At 35.9% G+C, this 19,054-nt stretch overlaps 1 protein-coding gene and 1 pseudogene across 3 annotated transcripts in view; one reads left to right on the plus strand and one right to left on the minus strand.

Annotated features, from left to right (window-relative positions):
* Positions 1 to 19,054, plus strand: part of USP32 (ubiquitin specific peptidase 32) — a 217,935-nt gene that overhangs the window by 62,902 nt on the left and 135,979 nt on the right. For all 3 annotated transcript variants that reach the window (XM_025440746.3, XM_025440747.3, XM_035720943.2), the window contains exon 2: positions 12,903 to 13,030. In XM_025440746.3, coding sequence (XP_025296531.3) covers positions 12,903 to 13,030 — 128 coding nt within the window. The remainder of the gene's footprint in view (positions 1 to 12,902; positions 13,031 to 19,054) is intronic.
* Positions 6,474 to 6,816, minus strand: LOC112655581 (60S ribosomal protein L37-like; annotated as a pseudogene).

Here is a 19,054-nt window from a genome sequence, read left to right on the forward strand (position 1 = left end):
AATCTCTAGATGCAGTTAGTTGTTTGTTTTTGCTGTAAGTTGTGTTTAGTAACAGAGTTTTAGAGCACTCTTCCTCCCTTTTTAGGTGTTCTCCTGTGCCCAGTTGTCTTTTATATTTACTATATTGTCATTATTTATTCATAAGTTTTGTCTCTTAGCCATGAATTCCTTGAAGGTAGAGTTGATTATTAGGTTTGTGTTCCCTATTGCATAGCACAGTGTTTGGGCATATGATAAGTAAGAGCTTAGTTGCTTTTAATATTTTAATTTTTGTGTTTCGCATTCCAGGATGGTTTTACTGGAAGGATTCTGTTTCAGTAGTGAATACCATAATGTTTTATCTTTGTTCCAGTATCTGCCCTTTCTGTGTAATTTCTTGCTTCTTTTGTACTATAATCAGAAAGTGATTATCAAGTACTTTCTTTTTCTTATCAGATCTTGATATTCGATTATGAATTGCTAATTGCCACCAATTGAATATTTTAAAAACAGATGTCTTGAAATCACCAAGGCTTTTTGTTGGATGAGATCAATTCCCTGAAAAACTGTTCTGATATGGGAAAAAAATTTCTCCCTTGTTTCTTTACCTTTGGTGTTTCTTTGTTGTCTTCTTTTCACACTGCTTGTTTGAGGAAGAATTACGGTTCTGTGCCCATGGCTTTAGTAAGATTCTGGTTGATTTTTTAACTCTCATGACAGAATGTTATAGGTATACAGTTAACCCTTTAGCAACTTGGGGGTTAAGGGCACTGACCCCCTGTGCAGTCGGAAAATCACATAAAACTTTTGATTCCTGAAATCTTTTTTTTTTTTTTTTTTTAAGTAATCTCTGCCCAATGCGAGGCTTGAACTCCTAACCTCGAGATCAAGTGTCACATGCTCTTCCCACTGAGCCAGCCAGGTGCCCTTGATTCCCCCAAATCTTAACAACTAATAGCTTGTTGTTAACTGGAAGCTTTGCTGATTTCAAATTCAGTTAACATATATCTTGAATGTTATGTGTATTAAATATTGTATTCTTAAAGTAAGCTAGAGAAAATGTTACTAAGAATCACAAGGAAGAAGAAATATATTTACAGCACTATACTATATCCATATTGTAAGTCTGTGTCATATGTTTATAAGATGAATCGTCTGTGAGTACCTACATAAATATTATCTTATATAAAATATTGTAGATGTTATATGTATTGCTAATATTAGGCATCAAAAATGGAAAAGATAATATGAAAAAGAAGTTCATGTTTATATATAGGCTTAACAATTCATGCATTGATAATGAAGAAATAGCGGTATGATTGCTTTATGGTAGGTAGTCTGATATTATTGATAGTTGCTTCATAGTAGCCTAGCCTAAAGAAAGCATTCTAATGAATGAATTATTATCCAGTTTTTATAGCATACATTATTGTAGTCCTTTTCATAATACACTGTCACATTAAAAAAAAACCTGTGATCATAGTATAATAATGCAATGTCTCTGATTATGTGTGAGAGAGAAATACTGTACCAGCAATTTAGGTTTTTGAAAGCAAAATTAAAAAAACAGTAAGAAAACTAACATTATTGACTTTATATGCATTATCATTCACTTTGATGATGATAGATGATGCTGTAAAGACATCTGTAGTTCTTGCAATACAATTACTATATTTTCACACAAAGACATACACAAGAAATTAAGTGTATTAACAATGACATATAATTATTTACTATTCATTAAGTAGAAGTGGATTGTCATAAAGGTCTTCCTTCTCATCGTCTTCATATTGAGTAGGCTGAGGAAGAGGAAGAAATGGGGTTGTCTTGCTGTCTCAGGGGTGACAGGCAGAGGAGGTGGAAGAAGTGGAAGGAGAAGAAGAGGCAGGCACATTTGGTATAGTTTTATGGAAATACATAAATTCTGTCTGACTTTTTGTTTTTTTATTTTTCTCAAAATGTCATATAGAGATGTCAACTTGATATGGTACCAATCCTTCTAATACCATTTGTTTTAGTTTTAGTGCTTGTATCATAGAAGAGTCCAGGTCAGAAGAGAAGTCAAAACAGTCTTGACTAATTGAAATCCTTCTGCCAAAATGTCACTTTGTTTTCTGGCATTGTTTCTTTTACATCTTCTTTCTCATTATTTGACACTGGTTTGGAAACACTTATCTCCATCAAGTTCTGCATTCTGGTGTGGTGTCTATTTGCTCTTGAATTTCTCCACGATCTTTATCTTGAAACTTTTCATCTGCCACCTTTTTTGCCATGTCTATAATTTCTTTCACGTTTTCCTTAATTGGCTCTGTTGTAAATCTTGTGAAGGCATGCATAACATTTGGACACAGTTTCCTCCAGCAGGAATTTATTGTTTCAGGCCTTGGTGGCTTTCACTGCTTTTTCTATAACAATGATGGCATCTCGAGTGGCGTAATCTTTCTAGATCCTCGTGATGTTCTCTCTTACTGGTTCTTTTTTTTTTTTTTTTTTTCTCTTACTGGTTCTTTTCCATAGCATTGACAGTCCTTTCTGTAGAGTACTATGTGTAATGAGCCTTAAGGCTCCTATGACCTAACCCCCGATACAGAGTTTGAATTAGATTGTGTTTGGGGGCAAGTATATCACTTTGACGACTTTGATGATGCTCTCATGGGGTTCTGGGTGAGCAGGGGCATTGTTCAATATCAAAAGTATTTTTTTATTTGAAAAATGTGATTTACTAGTTACTCATTCATCTAAGCAAACCTGAGTGCCCACAATGTCTCAGATCACTGCTTCAAAAATTGAAATTTGTCATTATTTTTCCATTCCTCAACTGTAGTGTCCATCCCCAGAATTTGTGTCCCTTTTCCTACATAAAGGGATTTCACACTTAAAGAGTCCCCCCCCCCTTTTTTAAAGTCTATAAGGGTGGAGACCATCTCCATCCATTAAGAGGGGAAGACCCAATTTCCCAGATATTCCTGCAGTTGGACACGGCTCCTAATGGCTCTGTCATTCAGATAACCACATGCCAGGGTCTGATTCAGGACACAATGATACAGAGGCTGGAACTGTGCAGAATGCATTTGGCACAGGTGGTATGAGTGGCAATAGTGTTGTCCACTCATCAGGAGCAGGAGCAGCAGCAAAGCAGTCCTGGCCACAGGGTTTACCTTTGGTGAGCCTTACTGGCAAGGTACTTCTGACTAGGGGGACAGAGCATTGATGGAACCAATTTAGAAAATGGATTCCCATCGTCCAAAGACCTCTTGTTGTACAACCCAGTGACTGGCAGCTGATGTTTATCTTTTCAAGGCTCAGGTGTTAGCAGCTTTATAGATAAGGGCAGTCCTGATCATGAACTGATTTTATACAAAACAGTAGAGTTAGCATCTCTCTTCTTTCCTTAAATCCTGATTTTGTACAAAACAGTAGAGTTATTAGCATATCTCTTCTTACCTTAAATCCTGGTGCTTGCTTCTCTTACTAATAGATGTGCTTTGTGGCTTTTTTTCCCTTTTTTTAATTAAAAAAAAAATTTAAAGATCATTCATTCATTCATTCATTCATTCATTTATTTATAGAAAGAGAGAAAGAGAAAGAGTAGCAGGCTCCATGCAGGGAGCCCAACGCGGGACTCAATCCTGGGTCTCCAGGATCACACCCTGGGCTGCAGGCGGCGCTAAACCACTGCGCCACTGGGGCTGCCCTCTTTTTTTTTTTTTTTCCTAAACAGGATAGGACACTTACATCTGCATTAAAAACTTGCTCAGGTAGCTATCCTTCTCCTCAGTGATTTTCTGAATGGCATCTGGGAACTCATATGCTGCCTCTTGGTCAGCAGAAGCTGCTTTTCTTACATTTTTAAAGGCAAACCTCTTTTTAAAATTCTTAAACTATCCTTTGCTGGCATTAAATTCTTCATCTTGTTTTAGACTTCCTTTCCCTCCCTCCCTCCCTCCCTCCCTCCCTCCCTCCCTCCCTCCTCCTCCTCCTCCTTCCTTCCTTCCTTCCTTCCTTCCTTCCTTCCTTCCTTCCTTCCTTCTTTTGCTTCATCTTTTGCTGTAAGTTGTCATATGATGGCTTTGGTTTTTCTTGAATCATATTAGAGTCTACAGGTATGCCTTTCTCATTAACAATCTGTACCCACATAAAAGCTGCATTTTCAATACAAGATAAAAAGATTTCACAAAGAGTGCAAGATTTTCACTCCTGCTGACACAGATGTGGTGATGGCTTCATGAATTTCCTTTTCTTTTTCTATAATGGTCCTTACAGTGGATTCATTTATCTTAAAATGGTGGGCAGTCACAGCTGCAGACCTGAGTCTGTGGTACATATCAAGCAATTCAGCTGTTTCTTATAATGTTATGATTTTTCTCTGCTTCTTGGGAGCACTTCTAGCATCACTAGTGGCACTTTGTATGGGTCCCATGATGTTATTCAAGGCTTACACTTTTGCACTAAACATGAAAAATACGTGAGAACCATGAGAGATCACTTTTGACTGTGATACACAATTTACTTGGAGATATGAACTGTTCATGTGGAAATGATTAGCATCACACAGCATTTTAAGCAGACATTCTAACACTTGAGCTTACCACAATAGCAACAGGAGGTGGCTACAAAATTATTACAGTAGTGCAGTATGTACTACAGTTACTTTTATGCAGTTACGATTTAATACTGTATCTTTACATTTGTTTACATTTCTTTCTATTAAAATGGTACTATGTATGGTCTGTAAGTGTGTGTAAGTTTTGATAAATTTTAAGTTTTTCTGATAAATCTGATAAAATAGACCAGTATCTACATATATTTCATGCATTCATGACATACCTTTCAAATTTTTCAATATTTCTAGGCTATACAGTTGATGTTTTTTCAAATTGCAAATCTCCCAAAATTTTTTCAGTGCCTTTATTGAAAAAAAAAGTCCACGTATAAGTGGACCCACGCAGTTCAAGCCAGTATTGTTCAAGGGTTGTCTGTACCTTGAAATGCTTCACCTCTTTTTTAGGTTGTTAAGAAAAACCTAAATTAAAACTAGTTCTTGAGATTTATTTTTTCAAGGTGAAATACCTCTAAAAAGCTATTCCCACTGTGGTCAGATGTATCACTTGGTTTTCTGTCCTGTTCTCTCTCTCTCTCTCTCTTTTTTTTTTCTAGAGCCTTTATTCATTTCTAATCTGGTCCTATCCTCTAGGCCTACTATGTAGCTGTCATCCTGTAATGTCATATCCTAATCAGCCTGAGGATTCCCTTTACTACTGTCATGCTGGAGTCAGTGTTTCCTAGATCCCTTTTCTTACTTTTATTTATTTTTATTTTTATTTTTTTTATTTTACTTTTATTTTTATTTTTATTTTTATTTTTTTTATTTTTATTTTTTTATTTTACTTTTATTTTACTTTTATTTTTTTTATTTTTATTTTTTTTTCAATTTTTATTTATTTATGATAGTCACAGAGAGAGAGAGAGAGGCAGAGATACAGGCCGAGGGAGAAGCAGGCTCCATGCACCGGGAGCCCGATGTGGGATTCGATCCTGGGTCTCCAGGATCTCGCCCTGGGCCAAAGGCAGGCGCCAAACCGCTGCGCCACCCAGGGATCCCTCTTACTTTTATTTATCCCCTCATCTTGATGTAGAATACTCTCTTACAGCTGACTGGGAAAGGGCCCAAGAGATTGTTACTACTTTCTCATTATAGTGTTTTTTAGTACTTATTTGGATTCAATTTTCTTTTTATCCTTCTCTAAGAGTATTTGGAAGCTTTAGTATTTTTCTTTTTTCTTCATTATATCTGTTCACCCTACTAACCCCTATTTGTTTTGGTAACTTTCTTGTTGGAACCTTCCTCAATATTTGGTGTTCTTTGGCTGTCCATTCATTTATTAAAGGTCCACTCTGTTGAAATATAGTTTACATACAATAAAGCATGCAGATTTAAGTATGAAGTTTAGTTTTGACAAATGTACTATTTGTGTAATCGCCACCCCACGTAAATATCTTAAGACATTTCCATCACTTCAGAAGAGCTCCCGCCTACATCTTTGCAGTCCGTTCCCTACATTTCTACCCATACACCCTTTGTCAACCACTGTCTTTGTCACCATAGTTAATTTTGCCTCTTCAAGACTTTGATACAGTGTGGTCATACAGTATATGTTCTTTTAGTGTCTGGTTTTTTTTGCTCAGTATCTTTTTTTTTTAATTTAAATTTTTAATTTTTATTTTTATTTTTATTTTTATTTTTTTTTTTAATTTTTTAATTTTTTTTATTTATTTATGATAGTCACAGAGAGAGAGAGAGAGAGAGGCAGAGACACAGGCAGAGGGAGAAGCAGGCTCCATGCACCGGGAGCCTGATGTGGGATTCGATCCCAGGTCTCCAGGATCGCACCCTGGGCCAAAGGCAGGCACCAAACCACTGCGCCACCCAGGGATCCCCTAAATTTTTAATTTTTAAATGCCAGAACGTTTATTGTGACTAATCATTGAAATCATTAAGATAAACTGGATGCTGCAACAGGTGCCCTTTTGGGCTTAGGTGTTGATCCTTCACAGAGTCCGCACCTGTATCTGCAGTATACAATTTTTAGGTGCCTAATTTGACCGGTCCCAGTGGTATTTCGTCTTTTAGCTTTGGCACTCTAGTTATACCTTCTCTTCTACTTTGCAGGGTAGCCACATTTGCCACAGATGGACTTCTGAAGGTGGTAGGCCTTAGAGCCACAGTGATGGCACAATGTGTGCGTCTTACTGCGATGCTTTCCAAACGATGACATCCCCTTTGTCATCTTATTTCCGTGGCAGACCCCTTGCTCAGTATCATTTTTGAGATTCATTTATGTTGTTATATGAATCAATTTTCTTAATTTTTATTGCAGAATACTGTTCCTTGTATGGATATAGCACATTTATTTATTCACCTGTGTATGGACAAAGGAGTTGTTTCTAGTGTTTTGGCTATTATTAATACAACTCCTATGTATATTTCTGTATAGTATTTTCATTTCTCTTGGGTAAATCACAAGGAGTGAAATTGCTGGGTTATTAGTGTAAGTATATGTTTAACTTTGTAAGAACTGCCAAACTACCCATTTATTTTTAAAAGTGTGCATTAAAAGGATAGATCGGAAGACCCCCCTTTTTTTTTTTTTTTTTTTTTAAGATTTTATTTATTTGAGAGAGAGAGCACAAGCAAGCAGAGTGGTAGGCAGGCAGAGGGAGGGATCATGACCTAGCCAAAGGCAGACGCTTAACTGATTGAGCTACCTGGGTGCCCCAGATTGGAAGACTTATATGTTTGAATATATCACTTGTTGACTTGTGGATTTTTCTGTTTGGTGTTTAGTTGGGAACCCAGACATTTCTAAGGGAGGAATAGAGATTCTCACTCAGTGGCAGGCGTTTGTTCTGCTCTCATTTACTTTTCTTCAGGGAAGACTCCTGTTTATTTCAGCTAGGTGATACATATGTCAGAGTGGGGCAAGGGATACAGAGTAGTAGGGCAAGGGATACAAGTGCTCACTTAATCTTTACCTTTTTTCATATTCTTACAGCTCTTAGCTAAACCTGGTGTTTTCACGTATGGACCCTTTCTGTCTCAGATTCTTTTGTTTGTTTGTTTGTTTTTTGTCTCAGATTCAGAGAATGTATCTCTGGTCTTTTAATATATAATCTGCATCTAAAAAGTTGGTGTGAAAGTGATGGTTATGTGATAGACCGGTGCTTGACAGCGTCATGCTTTAAGTTTAGACATAAGAGTCTAACTACTTTTCATACAGGCCTTCAACCAGTCAGTCTCTCTTGATCTCTCTACCTTTTACCACCTCCTCTAGCACCTACTACCCTGGCCCTTTGGTGGTAACTGGTACCATGAGTTCCTGAGCCTTTTTTGGAGTGGTTTAGGTAAAATAGGTAAAAAGTGTAAAATAGGTAAATTAGTTTGCTGCTTGTTCATATTTCTCAACTGCTAGTGTTTAGGTTTCCATCTTTCGTCTGTTTAGGTCAGTCACCACTCCTCTAGATACTTAGTGGTTGCCAGAAAAATTTGACTCTTAGGTGTTCAGTTTTCTCTTCTCTTTGTCCTTTTGAGTTTATATCCTTTTTTTTTATTCTTGCTGTAGTTTTAGTGAAGTCTAGAGAGAGAAGAGGGTTTTTTTAAAAAAAGATTTTATTTATTTATTTATTTATTTATTATTTATTTATTTGAGAGAGAGCACTAGTGTGAACAGGGGGAGGGGCAGGGGAAGGGAGAGAATCCCTAGCGGACTCCGCATTGAGCACAAGCCCGACCCAGGGCTCAATCTTACAACCCTGAGATCATGACCCGAGCTGGAATCAAGAGTCAGACACTTAATTGACTGAGCCACCCAAGTGCTCTAAGATAATAGATTTTTTTAAACTTTATCATCTTTTTTTTTTTTTAATTTTTATTTATTTATGATAGTCACAGAGAGAGAGAGAGAGAGAGGCAGAGACACAGGCAGAGGGAGAAGCAGGCTCCATGCACCGGGAGCCTGATGTGGGATTCAATCCCAGGTCTCCAGGATCGCGCCCTGGGCCAAAGGCAGGCGCCAAACCACTGCGCCACCCAGGGATCCCCAAACTTTATCATCTTTTTAAAAAAAAATTTTTTTATTGGAGTTCAATTTGCCAACATATAACATAACACCCAGTGCTCATCCCAAGTGCCCCCTCAGTGCCTATCACCCAGTCACCCTAGATAATAAATTTTTAAAAATGTGTTCAGTTTTCCATTTTTTATCTGAAACTGGTTTTTTTCTTTCTAAAATTAAAATAACTACATTAATATTATGTTTTCCCACTTTAAAATTTTACTAGGCTTGATTCTATTCTTTTTTCCATCTGCCTACATTTTAATTTAATTTTTTAAATAGCTACCATTTATTGAATACCTGGATGTGTTAGACCTGAGCTCTACTATATGCTGAATATTCATTAGTCACCTTTTTTTTTTTTTTAGTCACCTTTGTTTAAACAAAGGTATGTGAAGATATTAGAAAGAAATATATATGGGTAGTATTATGGTGTAATTTCATTTTATTTCATGTTAGTCTCACAAGTTATGGGAGGCTATTCTTCTCTCACTGATAATGATGACAGCCACAGTAAATAACATTTAGATGGCTTTCTATAACTCAGGCACTGTTCTGAGCACTTTGCATTAGTGTACAGAGTTCTCCCAACCATTCTTAAGGTATATACTTTTCAAACTGCCATCTTACAGAAAGCTCCAGGGATAAGGTATGGCCCAGCTGGATTGCAGTCCTCCTGAATTTTTATTTTTTATTTTTCAAAGTTTCAGTTGTACAGAAGACAACACTTTTATGTACTCCATGTCTACAGATCAGCCAATTGTTAGTCTATTTTGAAAAATAAAAGTGCTGTTTATTTTCAATAACTATGGATCCATGGCAAGATTTTAGTGTCTGATATTCTATTTCAAGCATATACAATAACTTATCCAATCTGTCCTGTGTTGATGGACATCATTTTCTTCTTATAAATGCTTTAAAAATCTTATGCATATGTTTATACATATTCTCACGTTATAAATGAATAAGTTCATTAGTCATCAGACTGCTATTTTTTAAACTTACTACCAGTCCTTCAAATGATCTGTAACCAACAGTGTATGAGATTATCATTTTATATCCCAGTGATTGATTTTCTTGTCTCTTCCACTAGATGATGAGCATTCTAATTTGTTAGTAAAGCTGTTAATGAAAATTAGGCATCTTGAGGAAATATATATTCCAGTAGCTGAAGTAATTTCTTTTCCATTACTTTAATTTATGAGAGGAGTTTTGTTTTGTTTTTCACTTCTGCATTCCTTTTTTTTTTTTTTCTTAAAGAGAGAGAAAGAACACACACATGTAGGGGGAGGGGCAGAGGGAGAGGGTGAGAATCTCAAGCAGCTTCCAACTGACACAGCGCCTGGTCTCATGACCCCGAGATTATGACCCAGGCTGAGCCACCCAGGCACCCCTCACTTTTGCATTCTTATAAGGAAAAAAAATTAATATATTGAGGATATTAATAGTATGACTCCAATTTTTAATGAATTAAGCATGTAGTATTCATACTTTTCTCTAGCAACTTATTCGAATATTAGTTCTTAATGTTTTATCATTGCCTCACAAGTTGTCAAACCCATGAGGTTTCTCTCCCTACTACAAACATTTATTGAAAGATAATATATATGCCGGGACTCTTCAGTATTTATCTTGTTGGTTCTTTCTGCCTTATGCGAGACTGTAGACCAGTTCCTTTTTCTTGTCCTTTGGAGACTATACTTTTCTTGTTTTTCCTGTTCTAATTATTCCTTATCAATATTATTAGAGTACTTTTTCTTTGTCTGCAGATCCTATAAGCATTGGTTTCTTAGACTGTGCTTCTTGTCGTTTAATTGCCACCTATACGCTGATGACTCTCCTCAAAACTCTCCTAAGCTTTACACTCATAATTGTAAAAACCCACTGAATTTCCCCAAGGTTTTTATCCCCCCCCAAGGTTTTTCATATGCAATATATCCTTCCCAGAATTTATTATCTTTTCTTCCTCACTTACTCTTTTTCTTATTCCCTTTCTACATGGCATACCATCCTTCAAGTTTCCCTGACTAGACTCCTAAACATTATCCTAAATTGCTTCTCAGTCAGGCTCCAAGTTGTACTGACTCTTCTTTGTAGACATTTTCCAGATTTATCTTCTTTTCTTCTTGTATTAGTCTACCTTTTGCTTTTCTGCACTACTGGTAGAATGAACTGCATTGTATCTATGTTCTGTTTCCTATCTGCCTGGAATTTGTATCTGAATTGTGTCTGACTATATCCCTTCCTTATTACGACAGACCAAAATTTCTATGACTTGGTCAAAAGACTGCCTCCCTAGGTTTATTATATACTACTCCCCACCTTGTTTATTTTGTTCTAGTAACGTACAATTCCATACATTCCATCTGTCATTGTACTTTGTAACAAACCTATCATCTCTGCCTTGCATACCTTTGTCCTTTTTGCTTTGGTTAGTCTTTAAATTTTTATGTAATCATCCTCTCTGTTCAGAGTCTTCTCTTTCCTCCAGCATGGGCTAAAAGTACCTTTTCTGTGCCATCATTTTGATCCTTGAACTGACTGCATAATTGTATTTTTCTCGTCCTTATAGACAAAGTTCTGTTTGGTGAAAAAAAATGCCTAAAAGTAGTGACTTAGTAATTTTTGTTTTTAGTGAATGTCTAAAAATATTAGGTTGTTAGAATAATCAGTTTGTAGATTGCTTTCTTTGTAAATGACAAAATCTAATCTTTAGCTTAGATTTTGTGGGGACTGTCCTCCACATGAATAAATAAGTGCTTAAGAAGTATAAATATTTTTATCTCAAAGAAATTTGAAGTATATTTGGTATATAATATTATATTAGTCTTAGATATACAACATAGTGATTCAACATTTATAAGTATGAAATGTTTGTCGTCTGCCACTATACAAGGGTAATACAATATTATTATTATTTTAAATTTTATTTATTTGAGAGAGAGAGCGAGTGTGTGTGTCTGTGTGTGTGTGTGAGAGAGAGAGAGAGAGAGAGAGAGAGAGAGCACAAGCAGGGGTCAGGGAAGAGGACAATAGCTACCTGCTGAGCAGGAACCCCAATGCAGGGCTTGATTCCAGGACCCCAGAATCATGACCTGAGCTGAAGGCAGACACTTAACTGACTGAGCCACCAGGTGCCCTAATAAAATATTATTGACTATATTCCCACTGCTGCTCTTTACATACCTTTTACATCCTCTTTACATGACTTATTTATTTTACAACTGGAAGTTTGTACTGCTTTATCCCCTTCATTTATTTTATCCATCCCCTCATCTGTCTTTCCTCTGGCAACCACCAGTTGGTTCTCTGTATTTATGAGTCTGTTTCTGTTTTGTTAGAGTCCACATATAAGTGAAATCATACGGTATTTGTCTTTCCCTGTCAGTTATTTCACTTAAAATAATACCCTCTAGGTCCATCCAAGTTGTTGCAAATGGCAAGATTTTACTCAGTTTTATGGCTGAGTAATAGTCTGTATTACATATATATGTGTGTGTTTATTTATTTTTTATTTTTAAAAATTTTTTATTTATTTATGATAGTCACAGAGAGAGAGAGAGAGAGAGAGAGGCAGAGACGTAGGCAGAGGGAGAAGCAGGCTCCATGCACCGGGAGCCCGACGTGGGATTTGATCCCGGGTCTCCAGGATCGCACCCTGGGCCAAAGGCAGGCGCTAAACCGCTGCGCCACCCAGGGATCCCGTGTGTATTTATATATACACATCATCTTATCCATTTATTTTTTAAAAGATTTTATTTATTTTGAGAGAGAGAGAGCAAGCATGAATGGGGGGAGAGGCAGAGGGAGAGAGAGAGAATGTCAAGCAGACTCCATACTGCGCGTGGAGCCTGATGCAGGGCTTGATCTCAGATTCCCAAGATCATTACCTGAGCCGAAATCAAGAGCCAACTGCTTAACCGACTGAGCCACTCAGACACCCCATACCCATTTATCTATTAATGGACACTTAGGTTGCTTCCATAATTTGGCTATTTTACAAAATGCTGCAGTGAACATAGAGGTGCATCTGTCTCTTGAAATTAGTGTTTTTGTTTTCTGTGGATAAATACTCAAGTCGGGGGAATACTCAGAAGTAGACTGCTGAATCATATAGTATTTCTGTTTTTAATTTTTTGAGGAACCTCCAAAATGTTCCATTGTAGCTGCATCAATTTACAGTCCCACCAACAATGCAAAGGTGTTCCCTTTTCTCCATATCCTTGCCAACACTTATTTTTTAAAAAAGAAGATTTTAAGAGCCTTCTTTTCTCTTACAGTTTCTTACCCTCTTCAACTTCTGATTTGCAGTTACAGATGTAGAGCTGAAACGACTGAAAGATGCCTTCAAGAGGACATGTGGACTCTCTTATTATATGGGCCAGCACTGCTTCATCAGGGAAGTGCTTGGTGATGGAGTGCCTCCAAAAGTGGCTGAGGTAATCTTTATATTCTAGATTTTCCTTTGACATACTTTTCCACCAGCCTGAATTCTTGAGGAGCTTTCTGGTCTTAACATAGGTAATCTTCCCCACAGTTATTTTTCTTGCTGAGTAAGTCAGTAGAGCTTAGATGTCAATATGGCTATATTTTTAGAGGCCAAAGAGAAGTAACACAGATCTGCATTTGTGCTGCTTTTATACTGAGCTTTCATAGCCACTGACTATAACCATGGGCCCAGTAGTTTGACCAACTTCTTATTCTTACACACTTCACTACTCTGACATACAAGTTTTATGTTGGGAGTATGTTTTACAGATTTTGTGTTAAAGAAAAACTTTCTCGATAACAAAGCCTAATTAAATTAATTCTATAAAATTAAATGTTGTGAATGAAACACTAGCTTATTGGAACCTGTAAAGTCTTATTTAATTTCTACTAAAAAATTTAGGTAGAGATAAAATGTCCTAAGTTGATATAAATATACCCTTCCTAAAAACAGTAAGTTAACTGTTTTTATGGCTGTCTATACAGATATGCATTATATCATTCAAAATGTGAAATAAGAATAAAACACTGAAAACATTAACAAAACACTGAAAATTATGGGAATTTTAAGATTAGTATATTACATAGAACTGTAATTTGCCATTCTTAATTAGTGATAGCTTCTGTTTCTAACCTGTTGCGTGCTTTTGAACCTGTAGTTTCTATAATAATAGAGTTTACATTTTTAATTTTTTTAACCTCATTTGTACGAAATGGCTTAGAATAGCCAACTCTATGGAAACAGAAAATACATTTGTTAAAATTTTAGTTGGTTTTTTTCTTACTCACTTGCATAGCAGCTGCATCTTCTTCCCATGTTCTGCTATTGGAGAGGCAGTTCATTAATCCTGTGTTTTGGAGGAATCTGTCCTTTCTGAGGTGTCAGGCTACTTGGTTGCCTCTGACAGGCTCAAGAAATGTAATATAGTTTATTTGACTGTCTGGTTTTTAGGATAGAAGTAATACACTTTCAGACTTTTTACATCTAAGGTGGAAGTGGAACTCCTTGCAACATCACTTTTATGTGAATATCTAATAAATTTCATTTCCCCCAAAACTGCTTTAAGATTCTTGCTCTGCCCTTTGGACTCTGTTAAAGGTCATCACCGGCTAGAATAATTAAAATAATTATTTTACAAGAATGATCTTAATGTTAAATGGTAAAGTCCACAGTAATAGTTTCAAGTTTTAGTTTCATTGTAGTTAATGCTTTTTTTGTGTCAAATCTAGCACTGTATTAAAACACATAAACTCTATAAATGCTCTTAGTGATGATATTAGCTTTTTTTGCCCTATTATTTCCTGACATAGGCTTAATTTAAATGAGGGCGGGTACTATTAGCATGTGGATATTGATTAGTATGCATAATATATTGTGTAAATTGTGAGGTATGATAAGGAGCTAAGTACTTTTATCTTTAATTAATCACTGGAATTTTCTCAGGAAAGGAAGTCTTTATAGTTTTTCATACCATAATCTAAAAAGGGTGAGTGAACCTCATTTGAGCTCAGTTCTGGAGCAGTTTCAACATTCATATAAAATGAACTTGTGGTTTATTTTAGCCATCTCTCTGAGATAGGCAGGTCAGTAGATAGACTTCATTAGCTTTTGTGTGTATTTGGGAAAGGGAGAGAATTTATTAGTATAATTCATATTTGCAGAGTTCAAAGTTACTTGCTGAAGAGGAAGTTGTACATTTTATTTTATTTTATTTATAAGATTTTATTTATTTATTTATTTATTTATTTATTTATTTATTTATTTATTTATTTAGGAGAGAGACAGAAGCAAAGATATAGGCAGAGGGAGAAGCAGGCTTCCTATGGGGAGTCTGATGCGGGACTTGATCCCAGGACACTGGGGTCATGACCTGAGCCAAAGACAGGTGCTCAACCACTGAGCCACCCAGGTACCCATAATTGTACATTTTAAATAAAATGGAAGTATAAAAAAAAAAAAAATAAATAAAATAAAATAAAATAAAATAAAATGGAAGTGTAGATCTGTACAGGTAGTTTTGAAGCTTTAATTTAGTTTTAGTGAGTAGGTAGATTCAGATGGAGGTCTGTGTTCTTACAGCTGCAGGGAAATAAGTTAAATGATGGGATTTATAAATAAAGTAATGGCCCTTGTAAGACCTTTCTTAAAATCCCGTGGAGAACTTCAGCCTTAAATTTGGGTGGAGAGGGTCACTTACTCTTGGTGAGATTCTGAAATTAATGTTTTGAACCACAACAGCATTATTTTAATGCCAGTATCTCTCTAAGAAAAGCCACAGAAGAAAAAAGAAAGAAAGAAAGAAAAGCCACAGGAACCATTTAAGCTGCCAATTGTGGATGGTGAGAGAACTTCATTCCCTAGTGAAATCAATGTTTTCCTTTAAAGTAAAAGTAATAACATATCTTTCAAGAGTAAGGGGAAGTATTTTTGGAATTTTAGTGGAAAAGGATGATGAACTTAAGTAAATTTAGTCCTTAATATGTTAATTAAGGAAGCAATGTGAGTTTCTAAATTATTTTCTTGAAGAGTAGCTGTATAATTTTAGAGCAAAAGAGAGATTTATTTAGGATTGAACTAAACTTTTTTTTACCTTCTCTGAAGGTTTGCTATGATAAATTCCAAGACATTTTGGATGAGGAATAAGAACTCATGACAGTTTATGATTTTTGGAATTTAAGCATTGATTTAATTAGTCTCATTTTAGGATAGATTAGTGTAATTAATATTTTGATGCAATTCTGATCTTGCTTATAATAGTAACCATGTGTTATTTGAGTAGAATATTAAATGAATAGAATTTGAGGAGATTGAGAAAACAAAATCAAAAGAAGTACGTGGTAAGTAAATGAAAAATGGGTAATACTTGAAATTGCCCTCTTCTAAACCAAGGCTACTAACTCTTAATAATCCAGTACTTATATTTTCTTTAGCATGTCACCCATTCTCCAACTCCTGTCCTCCCAAAGAAATTCTAAATACAAAACATTTCCACCTAGTATAAATTTGTAATCATTTCTTCCTGTTTTCACATTCACTTAAAAGTAGTATTTACCATTTAGAAAATCTGCTAGGCAAGTGAATTTGTGTTAGCTATTCATTAACTATTTCCTTTTACTGGATACTCTTAAATCTCTATCTCAGGATTGATTTCAATTCTGGATGACTGGTTAGTATAGTAATACCATTCTACCTTTCTCCTCATAGCTGCCTCTGACAGTTTTGTTTTAGCCCACATTGTTTTTCTACCATTTCTTACAGATGTTAAAGTCTGCCTCTACTATGTAGCACATTTTATGAAGTGATGATGGCTTATTTGCTAATTGTTCATTTAAGTCTTGTCCTTCAACTAAGTTACAATTCTTGATGGGCAGACTTTATGACTTAAAAAACTGCCCCAGAGTGCTGTGCATATAGTATAAACTTAATAAGTATTTGATTTATTAATTTTTTTAAAGGTAATTTTATTATTTTGCAAAACCCTATGACAAGAATGACCAGAAACCACTATTTGTGAAATTAGTTAGCTTTGCTAATAACTTTTGCAGTCTTCGAACATTTAATCTTTTACAAATTAGAGGAAAATGCAAATTTTAAGTGAAAGCAATCTTAGAGCCTAGTGTTTTCAGATGTAGTGATCAAATATGAAAAGAGTTGATTAGTAGGATATTTTTCTGATAGTGGGGATAAATTTATGTTTAAATGCCCCTTGGGACTATGGGCATATATTTATTTACTAGATAGTCTAGGTTTAGGGGGAACTGACCACAGAATTATGATTAGTGTTTGTTTTGATGTTAGTTGATCTGTATTATTTATGACATTCCTTTATGTTGGATTTACTAGAATGATGGATGATAACTTTCTTGACAACTCTAGTCATTGACTGTTGGGCTTGATGCTATTGATTATTGACTGTTGTAATATACCAAAATAACTAATGTGTTTCTATCAACCAGAGAAGAATAGCTAATGTTTCCATTTGTTACAGAAAATCCTGATCTTGACATAGCAGACAGGAGAACACTAGGCAGGATACTGGATTAAAATCTTTCTCTGTAACTAGAGTCTGTAATATGTTCACTATACTTGATTTTAACTGCATTGCTTTTTGTTCATGGTGTAATGTGTACACTAGTTCTTAAAATTCAGTGTTTTTCAGTATTTCTCTTTGTAAGACTGGACAGAAAAGATTCCAAGGATTCTATTAGATGAAAATATTAATTTCATTCTCTCGTAAAATTACATACAGACTTTTGTAAAAAGTGCATTATCTTTATGATTCTTAACTGCTAGATTTTATCCTAGAGTGATTTTTAAACAGCTTCGTAACTGTTGAGAAACAGAGTTTATAGGGTGCCTGGGAGGCTCAGTTGAGCATCCAACCCTTGATTTTTGGCTCAGGTCATCATCTCGGGGTCTTGGGATTGAGGCTGCAGTATGGACTCAGCTGGAGGATTCTCTTCATCTCCGTCTACCTCTCTCCCAGCTTGTGTGCACATGCACATATGCTCTCTCTCTCTCCCAAATAAATAAATAAATCTCCTTTTTTTTTTTTTTTTTTAAAGAAAAGTAGTTAATGGTAGAAGAGCTAACAAGTCATTAGGCATAACAGAACTAGTGAACTTCTTCTATAAAACCTTACATCAGGGATCCCTGGGTGGTGCAGCGGTTTGGCACCTGCCTTTGGCCCAGGGCGTGATCCTGGAGACCCGGGATCAAATCCCACGTCGGGCTCCCAGTGCATGGAGCCTGCTTCTCCCTCTGCCTGTGTCTCTGCCTCTCTCTCTCTCTCTCTCTCTCTCTCTCTCTCTCTGTGTGTGACTATCATAAATAAATAAAAATTAAAAAAAAAAAACCTTACATCAGGTACATTATATAACTTATGAATGTTGTAAGTGGCATTGTAAATGTCATAGAAGTTACTCATTTATACTGGAACTAAAAAATACCATTATAGAAAGTAATTTATACATAATCACTTACGTGAATCCTTGTATTAATTGAGGTACTGACATTGACTGGTGTAGTATGTGGTACAAATAATATTACACTAAGTGAAATAAGTCAGAGAAAGACAATGATCATATGGTCATATGCGGAATTTAAGAAACAAAACAAATATATTTCTTCATTGGGCAGTCTTTCTATGACATTCCTCCTTTTAGAATAGAGGCATATTGGGCAGCCCTGGTGGCTCAGTGTAATAGCGCCGCCTTCAGTCAGTCCTGGAGACCCAGGACTGAGTCCTACATCTGGCTCCCTGCATGGAGCCTGCTTCTCCCTCTGCCTGTCTCTGTCTGCCTGTCTCTCTCTGGAATAAATAAATAAAATATTAAAAAAAGAATAGAGGCATATTAAATATATCTATTCTATTCATCATAAATACAATAAGATGTATTCACAATGAAGATTTTCTTTTAACTAATTTGAAAAATTGGTTTTTGACTCAATGATAAAAGAGAAGATCTAAAAGGGAAGGTGTGTCGATATATGTGAAAACATAAACGAATCTCAAAATTGCTGTGCTAAGTGAAAGAATCCAAGTAAAAGTAGAATACATGCTTATGATTACATTCATATAAATTTTAGAAGGTGCAAAGTTATCTATCCTGAAAGGAAGCTTACTGGTTGGTGGTGGTGTAGGAGGAGAAGAGGGAGAGAGAGATTACAGAGGGACATGAGGACACTTTTGAGATGATGAAAATGTTATTAGTTTTTTTTATTGTGATGATAGTTTTAGTGGTATGACACGTATCACAAAACTGGTTATTTGTATACTTTAAATACACAATTTAAAAATGAGACTAGGGAAAAAAAAAAATGAGACTAGGGGAATCCCTGGGTGGCGCAGCGGTTTGGCGCCTGCCTTTGGCCCAGGGCGCGATCCTGGAGACCTGGGATCGAGTCCCACGTCAAGCTCCCGGTGCATGGAGCCTGCTTCTCCCTCTGCCTGCGTCTCTGCCTCTCTCTCTCT

Source organism: Canis lupus, chromosome 9, assembly GCF_003254725.2.
Source record: "Canis lupus dingo isolate Sandy chromosome 9, ASM325472v2, whole genome shotgun sequence".
Lineage (NCBI taxonomy): Eukaryota > Metazoa > Chordata > Mammalia > Carnivora > Canidae > Canis > Canis lupus.